At 36.3% G+C, this 16,611-nt stretch overlaps 2 protein-coding genes across 3 annotated transcripts in view; one reads left to right on the forward strand and one right to left on the reverse strand.

Annotated features, from left to right (window-relative positions):
- Window positions 1–4,449, reverse strand: part of LOC107679683 (uncharacterized protein C1orf131 homolog) — a 9,046-nt gene extending 4,597 nt beyond the window's left edge. The window contains exons 1-3 of one of the 2 annotated variants that reach the window (XM_016475311.1): window positions 4,240–4,449; window positions 1,872–2,074; window positions 1,199–1,258 (exon numbers count right to left, since the gene is read on the reverse strand). In XM_016475311.1, the coding sequence (XP_016330797.1) occupies window positions 1,199–1,258; window positions 1,872–2,074; window positions 4,240–4,327 (351 nt within the window). In that variant the 5' untranslated portion in view covers window positions 4,328–4,449. Of the gene's footprint in view, window positions 1–1,198; window positions 1,274–1,871; window positions 2,075–4,239 lie in introns of both variants that reach the window. The other variant, XM_016475310.1, reaches the window with a different exon arrangement.
- Window positions 4,450–5,327: 878 nt separating this feature from the next.
- LOC107679665 (dihydroxyacetone phosphate acyltransferase-like) overlaps window positions 5,328–16,611 on the forward strand; it is a 25,639-nt gene continuing 14,355 nt past the window's right edge. The window contains exons 1-8 of the mRNA XM_016475282.1: window positions 5,328–5,455; window positions 6,712–6,903; window positions 7,162–7,338; window positions 10,335–10,464; window positions 11,212–11,339; window positions 12,923–12,998; window positions 13,486–13,637; window positions 15,329–15,543. Coding sequence (XP_016330768.1) covers window positions 5,432–5,455; window positions 6,712–6,903; window positions 7,162–7,338; window positions 10,335–10,464; window positions 11,212–11,339; window positions 12,923–12,998; window positions 13,486–13,637; window positions 15,329–15,543 — 1,094 coding nt within the window. The 5' untranslated portion in view covers window positions 5,328–5,431. The remainder of the gene's footprint in view (window positions 5,456–6,711; window positions 6,904–7,161; window positions 7,339–10,334; window positions 10,465–11,211; window positions 11,340–12,922; window positions 12,999–13,485; window positions 13,638–15,328; window positions 15,544–16,611) is intronic.

The following is a 16,611-nucleotide window of genomic DNA, read 5'->3' on the forward strand; positions in this document are numbered from 1 at the left end:
TTACACTTTTTTTTTTTTTTTGCACGCTCGCAGGGGAGTTTGATCAGGGTTGGAGCTAAACTCCGCAGAAAAATGGATCTTGAGGGAAAGTTTGCATTCGATTGTAAAAAAGATGAAAGTAACTAAATGACTGGAAAAGTCTGTATACATGACCAGAGAGAAATCTGTCGTTTCTCTGGAAGATCCAGTTTGACATTTTGATTAAAAATTACAAGTTCAATTAACAAATGCATGGATTTAGATAATGCATTTAGAAAATAGATAGGGTGAATTTTCATTTTGTTCCGACTTTTAAAGGGATAGTTCACCCAAAAATGAAAATGTGATGTTGACTTTGTTTCTTCAGTAGAACACAAACGAAGATTTTGAAGTCAAACCGTTGCAGTCTGTCAGTCATATAATGGAAGTGAATAGGAATCACGGCTTTGAGAGTCATAAAACATACACAAACAAAACCAAATGAAACCCTGCGGCTCGTGATGATACATTGATGTGTAAAGACACGAAACGATCGGTCTGTGCAAGCAACTGAACAGTATTTATATCGGTTTTTACGTCTGATGCACTGCAATGTCTGAACTGTCCTGAGCGCGTCCTCGACAGCCGGCGCGTGACGTGTCTTCTTCTTGCTTTACGGTCACCGTTACCGACACCTATCTCTCAAATGGACCATTGACACTCCTAATTGAGATTGTAGATAGAGTGTCAATGGTCCACTTGAGAGATAGGTGACGGTAATGCACTTATAAGTCTGCGATCCATCGTAAAGCAAGAAGAAGACGCGTCACGCGCCGGCTGTCGAGGACGCACTCAGGTCAGTTCGTACATTACAGTGCATCAGAGGTAAAAAGCTATATAAATACTGTTCAGTTTCTTGCACAGACCGATCGTTTCGTGTCTTTACACATCAATGTATTGTCACAAGCCGCAGGGTTTCATTTGGTTTTGTTTGTGTATGTTTTTTTTACTCTCAAAGCCGTGATTCCCATCCACTTCCATTATATGACTGACATACTGCAATGGTTTGAGTTAAAAATCTTTGTTTGCGTTCTACTGAAGAAACAAAGTCACCTACATATCGGATGCCCTGGGGGTAAGCAGATAAACATCACATTTTCATTTTTGGGTGAACTATCCCTTTAAAATGCTGATTACGCAAGACAGCTCACTAGGTTTTGAAAAGGAGCAATAATCTCACCTTTTCTATTGTTAGTTTCTCGTCTGAGCCTTTTTTCTTCTTTTCCTTGACATCAGGAACCTGAGGATAAACAAACTGGGATAAAGACAGATGAGAGCCGAATGTGGTTGCTGAAGCTCTGTCAGCTGCTTTTATTCTTTCATGCACATATTCTTAAAATACAAAGATTTCCATTTCACATGAATTAGACATGGATTGGCCCAGGAGATCAAGGTTTGACAGCAGCTCCTGCTGGTAGATGCCACAACTACAAAAAAAAGCTTTAATGGCCATTCAAAACTAACCTTGTATTCTATTTATATGAACATTTTTATTCATATCAAGAAACCATCATTTCTGTAGATCTTTCACCAGGGACAAATTTTTCAACACTGTGACTTATGTAGTGTATATAGAGAATAGAGTGCAACAAAAATGACATATTTCTGTAGGCCTAAAACCAAAAACGCATTTTAGCACATCTGGAGCAATCGACTTTTTGGTTAAATGGCAGAAAAAAGGTCTGTGGTTTACACAAGCTCAAGATACATCAAAATACATCATAGCAGCACTCTAGACCTACAGAATCAGTCTCATGATTGGCTCAAAAAAAAAGAAAGAAAAGAAAATCACCCATGAAGCAAAGATGGTAGCATGCAGATCATGTGCTTCTGAGGCTGCATGCTTTTCTTACCTTCTGCCCTGGTTCAACAGCCTTTGATATTTTGTTCTTCTTCAGAGGATCAATAAATGTAACAACCTCCACACTGGATTGTTTAGCTCCAGATCGCATGTTTTCACAGACTGTTGAGTTCGTCAGGAGCTGCTCTGAGTCTGTGTCCTCAGTAGAGTTATTTCTCTTCTGAGACTTTTTCAATCTTTTGTTTTTTTCATCCCCTAAACATGAAAAATGACATCAAATATTATAATCAGCAATTACAAATTTAATAGACTGTTGTTGCCATATTTAGTATGTAGGCCTATATTTACATTTAATCATTTAGCAGATGCTTTTATCCAAAGCGACTTACAAATGAGGAAAAAAATAGAAGCAACCAGACCAACAAAAGAGCAACAGTATACAAGTGAAGTGACAAGTCTCAGTTATTCTAGCACAGTACGCATAGCAAGGTTTCTTTATTTTTTAAATTGTAAATAAATTAGAGCAAACAGAATAGAATAGGTAAGTGCTAGTATTAATTGGTCAGGTGCTGGCGAAAAAAATGGCTAAAGACTCAGCTGCTGGAATTGAGATGGGCAGGTTGTTCCACCAGCTGGGAACAGTCCGGGAAAAGGTCTGTGAGAGTGATTTTGTGCCTCTTTGGGACGGCTCCACGAAGCTTCTGGCGTGTGCATAAGTCTGAACTAGCAAGTTTAGGTATATTTGTGCAGCGCCATGGTTGTCTTGTAGGCAAACATCAGTACATTGACTACGCAGCTATTGGCAGCCAGTGCAAACTGAGGCCTATATTATGTGCAGTATGCAAAATTGGAATTAATAACAGCTGCAACCTTTTATTTCTATTTATTTATTATGTAATCTGTGTTTAAATCTTGCAATGCTTTACACACACACACAAAAAAAAAAACTTTTTTTTTTAAACTGCCATTTTGTGAATTAAACATCAAGGCCTGGTTTCACAGACAGGGCTTAACCATAGTTCAATTAGGACATTTAAGTATTTTTTTTATAAACATGCCTTAGAAAAAAAAAAAAATTCATTACTGGTGTGCATCTTGACACAAAACAAGGGCACTTACATATTTTAAGATCAATCAGTGCAAGTTTATTTCAGTTGTCTGTGAATCCAGGGGTAAAAGTAACAAGGTAGGATTATACTTTTTAAATGTTTCACTAAATACGTTTCAGTACATTTGTTTTGAAAATAGTATGCAGAATATAGTGCACAATAGTGATGTTAGGTTCTTGAATGAATCGTTCTTTTGAGCCGGTTCTCAGGAAGTAACCGGTTGAGCCGGTTCACAAATCGAACTGAATCGAACTTTAGTTCCGGGTTGATGACGCAGGACGCACAGCCGAAGTAGCACGTCCGACTCAAAAAGAACCGAATGAACCGGTTCAACCAACTATCGAAGTTTGCCGAGGATTATCGAAGATTCTGATGAGTGAGTTGACGATACTGTGCAAGCCTGAGGCGCGTACTGGAAATATGCTTGTTTATTATGACTGTTATTAATTTAAATTTTATTAAAACCTGCAAAAACCTTTCTGTCGAGTGATGTAAATAAATTTAAATAAATCTTAACCAATGCTTCCTAGTTGCATCTACTTCCGGAAGGCCAAATAAAGTGCTTTTGCTTTCGCACTGAAACACACAGCGTCTCTCTGACATGGCTGCATCAACACTACTGCTGTTCCTGAAACCATGCCTTCTTTCTTTGCGTGCACATTTGGGTGGCATTATGCTAATATTTCCACATAGTGACGTAGACATGTGGGGGCGTGTTAGAACGAGCCGTTTTAGGTAGGCGTGGTTGACTCTTAACTCTTATAAAGAATATCTCTTTGGATTTGAGACTTTAGTCTTTCCAACTTTACAGATCTTCTTTATGCACCAAGAGCTTGTAACACTCCAAAGATAAAGGGAAACTTGAAATCGCATCAAATGACCCCTTTTAAGTGAATTATATGGCAATAATCAAGCAATATGCTTTCACACAAATAACTTTATTTTTGAATGTTTCAATATGCGTTGACACAAATGACTTATTTGAATTTTTCATTGATAAAACATGGCACTAAGGTGTTAGAAAATAAATGCGTATTGCTTGATGACGTCAGGAACCGACGAATCGGCTTTTTGAACCGGTTCAAATGAGACGATCTGTCCGAAAACAACCGGTTCGCGTCACTAGTGCACAATACGCAGTACGCGCTGGTAATTCATTGTAAACGTAGCCCTGTTGTATTTATCATACACTTTTCGGTGGCTTTATCTTATGCTGTACTGTTCATTTTAAAAACGCTGTTAATCACCATCTGCTAATATCTACGTTACCGTGAATGTCTGCTAGCTGTTATTAAAAAACTTCACACTTACCAAAATCATACAACTTGTTCAGAACTCGATCGAGGAAAAGACGATCGCCATCCGCCTCCTCATCGTGTTGGTCTCTTGTTGCGCTCATTTGTTAAATAAATAAAACACGTTTCAACAGCAAAGTTGGATTTCGTGTGTTTCACGTGTGCGCATGAAATGTCCTTTCTCACTTTCCGTCAACACGTTCTTCATCCCGGAAGTAGCACGATCTGAATGTTGACACCGCCCATGTGACAGCACAGACTGGAGGAGGTCAGGAGGAGAAACTGTAGCGTCTGTAAAGTGCTAGCTTTCCTCTAAGCGGCGCACTATGGCCCATAGCGCCAACGCTCCATTGAACCACAATACAATCTCACGGCGTTTCTGTCTTACTAGTTGTACGGTAAAGGTTATAAACGTTTAGACTTATTACTTTTAAAGAGTGCTGCCTGACATAAAAATAAAAATTCGCGCAGATTGTTCAAACAAAGGGACTACATAATAGAGCAATCTAGTAATCACAAATGTCAGTGGTTGGTCCGTTCATATTAGCGCTGAGAAAAGTAACACGTACCACGTGTTCACGCCATCAACGTGATGCTGAGGCGAAGTTTTTACTCGGGGATAATGACACCAGGAATACCATATATATATACATACGGCGTTATATGAAGTATTATTAACTATTTCATCCGTTTTGCTAACTTTATCCGGATTTAGTCATTGACTATACCTTCAATCAAATGAATCCCGCCCCCACAGACGTGTCAACCAATTCGAAGCCACAAACTCAAACTCACGAAATGATTGACAGGGAGGAGGCGTTTCTGATTGGCTAAACTCAAGAACGCTCTCTCGAGAGTCTCGAGAGCTGGCACTGAGACAGGTATTTCAGGACACCTCAGTGAAGTCTGTGAGGTAATAGGGAGATTTAACGAGTGGCATTAAACAAGTAGCTTAGAGCACCTAAAAATTATAATACTAATAATAAATAAAATCAGGCTATTATTTTGACCAATCCAGACCAATTAGATCCAACAGCCGTACCCCCAAGCCCCGCCCACCCGGCATAGGCTGTTTCATACCCATTTGTCATTCTACCCTTTCTATAAAAGGAATGAGTACTGCACTGAACGATCAACCTTGATCCAAACTTCTCACCCAGAACTCATCTCATCTATTACACTCATGCTTTGATAGGTGCTGAATCGAAATGGCATCCAGAGCACTGTATTCGGTGAGTGTTTTACAACATTTTTGCATGCTTTCTGACTAAATATTACATGCTTGCAACACTTGCAGTGTGAATCTCTCGCAGCTTCCTTCCTTTAATATTTTCCTTAAAGGAAACATTAAGCACATTTCATGTCCAGTGCACACGAGCCTTTCGTGAACCAAAAATATTATATCACATTTGTTTTTACCTCGGTTTTAGAGCCATATACCACTAGAAAACAATGCAAAACTTTCTATAAAATCTGACAACATTTTATTAATTATAGCAGTAATAATTACAATCATGTATATGTTTAAGCAACATACATTTTTAGCTATTAATTTAATTGTTTTAGTTTTTTTTCTTTACATTGTTTACATATAAATTACGGTGGCCGAGAAGTGCAAAATAAATCACAATTCTGAAAACAAAATAACAAATTACAAACGCAAATGCAAGTCTAAAAAACAAAATAACAATTCAGAAAGCACAACAACAATTCAGAAAACATTATAACAAGTCAGAAAACACAATGACAAATTCGAAAACAAAATAACAAGTCAGAAAACACAACGACAAATCCGAAAACAAATTAACAAGTCAGAAAGGCGGGATCGAACCTGGGTCAATCGCGTCAAAAAGCCACCGACACGCGCTTATCCATCTGTGCCACTGGAGCTGATGTTTTACAGACACTTTTAACTAAATGTATGGATACACATATAATGATTATTTTGTAGTACTACAGTATTTTTCACATTTTAGAAGAATAATAAAGTCAAAACTATTTAAAAAAAACACAAATGAATTAGTAGAATTTATGTAGTGATCTCAAACCAAAGTTATCTTGTTATTATTATTATAACAACTAATGCTTCTTATTTAGCATTAGTTATCAAAGTTAGCATTTCATGAACCAAACGAATATTATATAATTTTATAGAAAAGTGCGTTCAAAATAAACTATTTTGAACCAAGATTAAAGATCTGCACACTCTGGGCATTCTGGAAATTCATTCTTCATATGAGCAGTTTATATTTGTTAATATGAACAAGCATGTATTAATTAATTTAAAGCATTTAAGCATAAGCAAATCAAAATAAGTTCAGTAAGTCAACCATAATTCTGTCATATGTTGTAATTTTATTCTTCGGTGTTGTGTAATTGTGTATGTAATTGTAATGCATTACAGTTATAAAGCAAAAGGCTTTTCAATTCATATAATTGATCATCATTATCTTATTATTATAAAAAGCATGCTTCTGCCTTCATACAGCCTAGGCATCCGATGCTGAAGAAGCGGGATGGTTTTGAAGACATTCTGGAGGAGAGGCGACGTTCCAGTGATCTGCGATACGCACTGAGATGCTACACTCCCACACTCTATAAAGGGCTAGTGCCCTGCAAAGCCAGCATGCTGAAAAGCATCGTTCTGCAGTCGGACCACCTACAGTATGTCATTAAACAGGTACAGCAACCACAAAGAGCACCACCATTCTTCTCAGTGCCACAGTTTTATGTTTTTATTTAAGAACCCTAAATTTAGTAAGATATTTTGGAGGAATTGTACATTAAAAGAAAGTGTGCTCTTGTTTAATTATTATTATGTCAATATTACAGTTATGTTTTCTGAAGAGTTGTGCTGTCCATTTCTTGGTCTGTATCAAGGAATACAGATCAGACCCTGGATGTTTTAATGGCTGCTGAGTTGTGTGTGTGTGTGTAGGTTTCATCAGAATCAGGAGACCGCACTGAGTGTGTTGCGGAGGAAGCATCTCTGATTCTGGATGAGATGGCTCACCGTCTGCAGCTCAGCACCGTTCGTTTCTTTGCCTTTATGCTCAACAAAGCCTTCAAGAGACTCTTCCGCAGCGTGTGTGTCAATGAAGAGGGCATCCAGAGAGTGAGTGACTCTTCACTGTCCCCAAAATACACGTGTGAATTTCCTGCTAAAACACCTGGCATCTACACTGTGAGCTGACTACTAGGGTCGTCTAATGTTACTAAAACGGCTGTCCTAATTTAATTCGTGCTTGAAGTAAAATAAGGTCACAGGGATTGAGGCGGCTCCAATCCCTTGTCATTAGTATGTTATTATTTTAAAAGTGCTTATTATCATATATATTCTACTAGTCATTGAATAATTAAGCCTTTTTTTGAAAACGTTTTTGAAAGACGTTTCTTTTGTTCGCCAAGGCTGCATTTATTTAATTACAAATATAGTAAAACAGTAATATTGTTAAATATTAAACGTTTTTTACGATTTGTACTTTATTGATTTTCTTACGTGTCATGTACTTGACATTAACAAACCACTAAAACGCATAAAAACAACAACATCAACAACAAAACATTAATGAAGCAAAATAGTTAGTCATTATAATAGTAAAATAAATTAGTAAATAGATTAAGAAAAAAAAAAACTGAAAAGGGGGGTGTTGCTATTAGAAGCTGTATTATATTTACCATAGCCATTATTATTTTTCATCTCGCCACAAGCTTACTACTACTGTGGATTACAGAAATCAAAATAAATATCAGTCCTCCCAACATTATAGGACAGATTTTCGAGGGCTGCCACCCGCCCTAAATCCGGAAGCCACTGAAAAGCTGGAGGCCTTCCGGAAGATTTCCAGCTTTTTGCAATCACCTGTCTGCCTAGCATGATGCAGCTCTGTATCCACTGTGATTCAGTCTTTTTAACATGACTTCCGGACACTACGGATTATCCTGAAAACCTGCTGTAAACAACCTCCTGGGTGTCCAGTAGAATCTGTGTAAAATTTTGAATTGTATGAGACGTGTTCTAATATCCCGAGACATTCATTTTAAATTCCCAGCAATTCAATCCCAGTCCTTGTCTTCAATTGTGCATCCCAAATCTTTTTCCCAGATTAGCTTAACCACAGAACTAATATTTTGGCCCATTTCACTAATAAGCAAGAAATAGTATTCAGAAGCTTCATGGCCAGTACTCGTAATATTGCGGATCATCTTGAGAGTGCTTTTACCCCTGGGAGTATGTGACAAGCTGAATTTAAAAAATATATACTAATTCATCATCCTCATAAAGGTCTTCAAGAATCGTAATATTTTTTAACTATCCATTCCTTTCATAGCACCGGTGTTTAATGTCACTTTTGATCAATTTAATGCATCCTTGCTGAATAAAACAAATTTTTTTTTTTTACTATTTATGTACCCCCCCAAATTTTTAAGTAGCAAAACTGTTTTTAACATTGATAATAAGAAATGTTTCTTGAGCAGTGAAATCAGCATATTAGAAAATTCAGCATTACATCACAGGAATAAATTACATTTTTAATAATTGTAATAATATTTCACAATATTACGGTTTTTACTATATTTTTATCAAATAAAAGCAGCTTTTGTGAGTGTAAAATATATTTATATTTATATAAATAAAAAAATTTAATATTATTTCAAACATTGGCCAAGTGTATTTCCTGTATTTCTACTGTAATCATGAAATCGCTGCTTGTTTTCAAACTTTTTTTTTTTTTTAATAGGGAGTTTCGATACATTAAATCAATTAATTGAAATGTCATGATTTCAGATGTTGCCAGAACTGTGTGTTCTTCAGCCCAACAGTGCTATACAATAGTTATTGAAGGGGGGAAAAGATTTGTGTTTATGTCTTAACCTCTTAAGACCCGAGAAAAGATTTTTAGGAAAAAAATAGTTTTTTTCATGTCTTTACATTGTTTAGAGCAGTGGTTCCCAACCCTGGTCCTTGAGGCACCCCAACACTGCACATTTTGCATGTCTCCTGTCTCTGACACTCCAGTTTCAGGTCTTGGAGTCTCTACTAATGAGATGATGACCTGAATCAGGTGTGTTTGATTAAGGAGACATGCAAACGTGCAGGGTGCCTCCAAGACCAGGGTTGGGAACCACTGGTTTAGATCATAAAAAAAAAAAAAGAAAAGATATTTCGTTCATAAGTTATGCTATGTCCTCGGTAGAGGACATCGGGACTCAATTAAAAATAAAAAATAAAAAGACATGAATGAACATGCATAGGCAAAAACAATAGATTTTTTAAATCACCAATACATTTTTAGGTTTCAGGATTTTTTTTTTTACCAAACTTTGTATAAAGATGATTCTCAGCTATGTTATAACAGAATGATTTGATATACCATTTTTCTTTCTGCAAAATGTGTGTAAAATGGCCATAAACGGGTTTTCTCATTATATACAATGTATCTATAAACTAAATCTAATTTGCATATGAATGTGTTTTTGGGGCAACATGTAATGAAAAAAGAAGTGTAATAATGGGAGTAATATTTGACAAGATTTTCATCATAATATATAATATTTCATAGAATATTGAAACATAATTTCTTTCCCTTATCATTTGTTGTGTCTCCCAAAATGCTAATAAACATGCTTTTAGTCCCGGTGTCCTCATATGAGGACATGTATGAAATCAACATCCTGTTTCGTAACAGAAAGTCATATTTTGATTTGAAACCCCACAACATTTTCCTGAGATGTTGATTTATGACACACAGTTTAAAAATTAGTTTCGTAACAGAAAGTATCTCTGAAAAGCCCTGAATGTGCTCTGTACAGGACATCCAGACTTAAAACTGTGGCATGTATAGTCTCAGAAAAATACACCAAAATATAATGTCCTCATATGAGGTCACAGGGTCTCAGGAGGTTAATATTATTATTATTTATTTTAGAATTAGATTATTGCAATGTATAATTAATAATTAATTAATTTAAATACTTTTAAGTCATCCTGAGGCCCCTTGGTTGAGGACCAGTGTTATAGATGGTCCTGCCGTTTGGCTTATTAAAGATGGCATGTAAATAGAGTTTGATGTCATGATGGTTTTCATCGATGATGTTTTCTCTTTTCAGCTCCAGCAGGCTGTGCAGGAACACCCGGTGGTTCTCCTGCCCAGCCACCGTAGTTACATGGACTTCCTGATGATGTCCTACTTACTCTACATGTACGACCTTCCCCTGCCTGTGATCGCAGCTGGAATGGGTGAGTGTGGACAGGAGTTGTTTGAGGAGTGTTGCTATTATACAAACACAAGCAGACACACTTTCCAAAAGTATATAGTCCATACTCCTTTATATGCTTGAGTGGAGTTTGTAACTGATTTTATAGCCTTTCTGTGGTTCTCTCAGGGTGTTTTTGAGGGTTGACTCTGTTTAGACAGTATCTGGGTGGTTTGATGTACAAAAAGTGCCAGCTGGAGCATCTAAACAATTGATAATCTATCTGTATTATATTCAAAATCTTAATACAAGCACTCTGTGGTAGTTTCTAAAACTTCATAAACATAAAACATGGTTGCGCCATGTTTTTATTCTAGAATATATACTCTTGTAAAATCATGGTCTTTTTAAGTACCCTGGATATATGGGTCAAAAATGAGATTTCACATCAAACTCAGTTGACAAAAGTGTTTTTGTATGCATGGAAAGCATATTAAATTCAAGTAAAGTGTCTGCTTTAATGTTTCAAATAACTTTTGTGAAAATCAAATGTCAAAATATTGGTGAAATAATGTTCCATCATCATTCAGTGTAACATATTTATGTAACAATGAAACAGTATCCTTATTCTGACCTGTACTTATTAAAATATATAAAAGAAAAAGTGATCATACAAAATTTCATTGTATTTTAAATGATTAAAAACTTATTGCTGATAAATGGGTAAAATCTAGTGATTTCATTACATATACTGTGCTATTTTTTTTTAATGTCATGATGTTTCCTGCAGATTTCATGAGCATGAAGTTTGTTGGTGAGATGCTGCGCATGTCGGGAGCATTTTTCATTCGTCGGTCGTTTGGCGGTGATAAACTTTACTGGGCTGTGTTCTCTGAGTATGTGAAGACCATGCTGAGGGTAAGACGCTTCATCCAAACAACTGAAGAAATCAGCAAATTAGGGAACTAGACTGTCCTGTATATATAAGATAAAATAAATAAGATAAAATTTACGGCTTTTCACACCGCTCTTAACGCTAGGTAAACATCTTAAGGCCCCGATATACTCAAAACAAAGTTCTTTTTCGTTCTTCGTTTAGGGGTAAAATGAAATTCGAAATAGTTGAGCAGCTGTTATCAAACATCCCGACGCCGCCCACTCTGATGAAAGCAACGCTTATATGAATATGTAAATATGTGCTGCACGCTTTCCTCTCAGTAACAAAATAAACACAACAAAATTGGAGAGAACAGCAAGCATTTTTCAATTAAAAAAGCATCTGTTCGTACCTGCAAATTAGCACTCCCGTGAAGTCATGCCACGTGTATTTACATGGCACTTTATTCAATATATAGCTTAAATGCAAGCAGCAGTATTAAACATGAGAAACAGTGTCAGTGTCTCACTTCATCAGAAGCACAACTTCATTGGCTACTGTAAAGCGGCTCTCCACTGCACGGACATCACACCTTCAGGGACTCGACAGATGAAATGATTCATGAACCCAGAGAAGAGTTCCATGTGAAAGAAGGCGGAGCCTCTGTGCACACCTCCTATGACGTAATCGTCACGGACCAATGGTAGTACGAAGGCAGCCGGAACAAACTTTTCCATAAAGTTCGCTTTGGCAAGCTGTTTCGAACTCCCAAAACGAACTTCGGTTTGGCCGGATTTTGTTCGAAATGACGTCACATCAGTTTATTCTTCGATTTCGCTTGCAGTATATCCGGGCCTTTATGTGTAGTTGCAAGGACCCTTGATCAAGACCAGTGTTGGGGAAAGCTAATAGCTTAAAGTATTGCATTACGATATTGCGTTAAGGTTCAACACTTTCTTCTCAATCACAAAAAAAAAAAGAAACAAATGTTATGTTAATCTAAAGTCATTTTTGCTTGTTAGTATGGTTGAATTGCATCATCAAAGGTCAGCAGGAAAGACATTGGTTGATAAAATTGGATTAAATAAAGGATATTTGTGTTATTTAACACTTAATTATTGCAGATTTGCATCATATTCTGAGTTTGTTCTTCACTGTTTTTTATTAATTTTGAGCAGTACTATATCTGTTTTTGTACAAGTGAGATGAGTAAATGCGTATTCACATTTAGTCTAGAATTACAGTAAGCTTCATGTTTACACAGCGCACACAACACCTCTGCACTCACTCCTGGTTTCTCTCATCATGGGGACAGGACAGCTGTCAGTCAATAAATGGGAAAACAAAGTCACTGAAAAATCAATTAAAAAGTAATTTGTTACTTTATTAGTTACTTGAAAAAAGTAAGTTACGTAACTTGCGTTACTTGTAATGCGTTCCCCCAACACTGAACCCCAACAGGTTGATCCAGTGCGATTTTACTGGTAATAAATGAAGTCATTTTGGAGTCATTTTGGATAAAAGCATCTGCTAAATGACTGTTTACTGTATATCCTTCCATTCTTGACCGTTGAAAATATACATTGTTGAAAAATGATTAACCTGTTATATGTCATTTATTCAGAATGGATATGCCCCAATTGAGTTCTTCTTGGAAGGAACTAGAAGCAGGACATGCAAATCTCTCACACCAAAGACAGGTAAGTGTACATCGACTATATGTTTGTTACATTTTTTTATGCAAGTTCAAAAACAGACTGTCTGTGCTGCTGTGACTTTTTTGTGTTTCATTTTGATAAAAGCTCTTTGCTGACTTCTTCATGTATTGTGCAGCGTCAAGGCTTTTCCCCACTTTTCAGCCTTTTTTATCGCTGCACAAATAAATTCAAGGTGACAGGACACATTTTTTTTTTTCACACAGGAAGTGAGGTGCCAGCTAAATGAAATTTCACAGGATTTTTACAACTGAATCATAGTCCCAGAATGATATAGAGCCCCTGACTAATTTATGGCACAGAGGTTCAAATCGACAGCTTTAAACCTGGAAAGCCCAATGGTGGGCAGCTCATCAATCAAAGCGAACAAAAGCAAATTTAGATGAATGAGAGAAACAACACGCTCCGCCTCTTTGAACACTATTCGTTTTGTGTCAGCTTCATCTCCCACTCTCTTTCTCTTCTCCCTCAGGGTTGTTGAATATTGTGATGGAGCCGTTTTTTAAAGGAGAGCTATTTGATGTGAACCTGGTTCCTGTCAGTATCAGCTACGAGAGAATTCTGGAAGAATCTCTGTACGCCCGTGAGCTGCTCGGCATCCCGAAGCCCAAAGAATCAACCTCAGTACGCATGGCCTTCTAATATGCATCCCATCACTATTTTTAGCTGACATATAACAACAAAATATGCGCAGCAAGATATATTCTCTTAATCTGTTCACATTTCCTGTAAAAAAACAAAAACAAAAAACAACGACTGTTTAAAAGTTTGGGGTCGGTACATTTTTTAAATATTTTTGAAAGAAGACTCATATGCTCACCAAGGCTACATTTATTTAATAAAAAATACAGTAAAAACACTAATATTGTGAAATGATGTTATTTAAGTTTTAAATGTTTTCTATTTGAATATATTTTAAAATGTTATTTATTCCTGTGATGCAAAGCTGAATTTTCAGCATCATTACTCCAGTCTTAACTGTCACATGATCTTTCAGAAATCAGTAATTCTAATGTGCTGATTTGGTTCTGAACATTTCTTATTATCAGTGTTGAAAACAGTTGTGCTGCTTAACAACTGACTCCACATTTTTGAATTGTGTAAATATTAATAAATATTACAATATTTTTTTATGAGTCACATAATGGACAGTGGATACATATAAATAAATGTATGTTAAATACCCAAAACAGCCCCTAAAATGATATATCTATCTATATCATGAAGCAAAATTGTACAAGATAATAAGCCTTTTTGTCTCCTGAATTAAGTTAATTTTCATTTCAGGCATAAAACCTCACTTAAAGGGGTCATGAACTGTTTTTTTTATTATTTTGTACTGTTCTCTGAGGTCCAGTTATAATGTTATCAAGATTTTTACAAAGAAAAAACATCATAAATTAGAAGGAATAGGCTATTTTCTGTCCTGTTTTGACCCCCTCTCATTGGAACGCTCTGTTTGAATAGGCGTGGCGGATTGTAGACTTGGAAGTAAACACCCACTGCTATGATTGGCTAACAGTTGTATATGTTTGCCTTCATAGATGGACACTGCTGTGATTTAGGTTAAAAATGCATACATATTCAGTACATAGCAAACGATCTGTAATAACAGACAAAGCAGCAGTGACCACATAATAAATACTCACACTTGTGTGGTGCAACATTACTGTCAGATCCAAAATATTCCGCACAGCATCGTCTTTTAGTTTCAATCTTTCTGAAAATCCTGTGTCGAATTGTCTTGTTTGTAAACGAATCTGCGTTAAAATGAAGTGAACAAAGGACCAAGTTCTTACTGACGCGGTCTGGAACTTCATTAAAAATAAAGCTAATCCATTCTTTCCTAATGTTGGGATCGGATGGAAGGTTATGCAAAGACTATGTTTTTACAACTTGGAACTGCACAGCGTCTTGTTGTCTTCGGAGCATCTTTATCGTTTGGTTTCTGTGTAGACCTCCGTTTGCCTTTCTTGTTATTTACAAAACATGCATGAATCAGTAGGCGGAGCTAAACAGGCAGTGCTGTAGAAGCAGGCGTTGATCTTCTTCTGCGGAGGCGGAGTTTAGCAACACTATTACATCATAAAGTGAAACATTCCACAACCTGTCGTTTTGGGAGATTGTCTAACGAGAAAGTTTTGAGTTCTGAAACTTACAAGATGTTTTTATAGTACAATGACCTCTTATCTGTCAAAAGATCAAGGGAATTTTGAATTCTCAGTTTATGACCCCTTTAATGTTTGAACGTTTATGCTTGGATATTCTGTTTTTTGCTGGAACATTTCTCAACTCTCTTTCTTTCTTCCTCTCAGGGTCTGTTGAAGGCCCGGCGGGTCTTGAGTGAGGACTATGGCAGTATGTATGTGTACTTTGGTCACCCTGTATCTGTGCGCAGTCTGACAGAGGGAAAAATAACCCGCTCTCAGTACAACCTGCTGCCCAGGTATGACACCTGCAATCAGCCACGCTCAGAATGTTTTGCTCTAAAGGCCTACATTATTCACACAAAGCATTTGAATGTATTTTTGTCACAACAAGGTTTTAAAGGGGTCATATGATGTTGCTAAAAAGAACATTATTTTGTGTATTTGGTGTAATTATATGTGTTTATGTGGTTTAAGGTTCAAAAAACACATTATTTTCCACATATTGTACATTATTGTTTCTCCTCTATGCCCCACCTTTCTAGTATTTCCTCTCTCAATCAGTAGAAAATATGGTTAACACCCGGGCATTCATGGAAAAAAAATACCGTCATGTACCGTGAAACTGGTATAATTTTGAAAAATACCGTGATATACGTTTTTGGTCATACCGCCCAGCACTAGTTTGAGACTTTAGTCTTTGGAACTTTAGGGATCTTATCTATTCATGAACAGCTTGTAACACTCCAAAGAGAAAGGAAAACTTGAAATCGCATCATATGACCCCTTTAAAATCTAAACAATGCTTTCCTATTGATTCGCTCACCTAGCAGCATGCTAGCAACACACAGCATGATTCACACCATGGCATGCAAAGTTTTCTTATCCTTGTTTAATAATGTCACCGTAAATGATGCTTATTAATAAAAAAATCTGTTTTCAGAAACAGTTGTTGTATGTACTGTACCTGTGGTGTAGAACAATCAGAAAGATGATGCCATCAAAACTCAAGAGGTTCTCTTGTGAATGTTACTGGAAAATCAATGATCATGGCTTTACATTGTATAGATTTTTATTTTGTATTTATTATTTTCTTTACTAACTTACACTTTCATTTTTTTAAGAAATTAATATTTTATTCAGCAAGGACACATTAAGTTAATCTAAAGTGACTGTAAAGACATTTATAATGTTACAAAAGATTTCTATTTTAAATAAATGTTTTTTTAAATAAATGCTTTTCATCAAAGAATTCTAAAAAAAACAACATATCATGGTTTCCATAAAAATATTAAGCAGCAACTGTTTTTTTGTTTTGTTTTAACATTGATAATAGTAAGAAATGTTTCTTGAGCAGCAAATCAGCATATTAGAATGATTTCTGAAGGATCATGTGACACTGAAGACTGGAGGAATGATGCTGAAAATTCAGCTTTGCATTGCAGGAATAG

Source organism: Sinocyclocheilus anshuiensis, unplaced genomic scaffold (genome assembly GCF_001515605.1).
Source record: "Sinocyclocheilus anshuiensis isolate Anshui unplaced genomic scaffold, SAMN03320099.WGS_v1.1 scaffold280, whole genome shotgun sequence".
Classification (NCBI taxonomy): Eukaryota; Metazoa; Chordata; class Actinopteri; order Cypriniformes; family Cyprinidae; genus Sinocyclocheilus; species Sinocyclocheilus anshuiensis.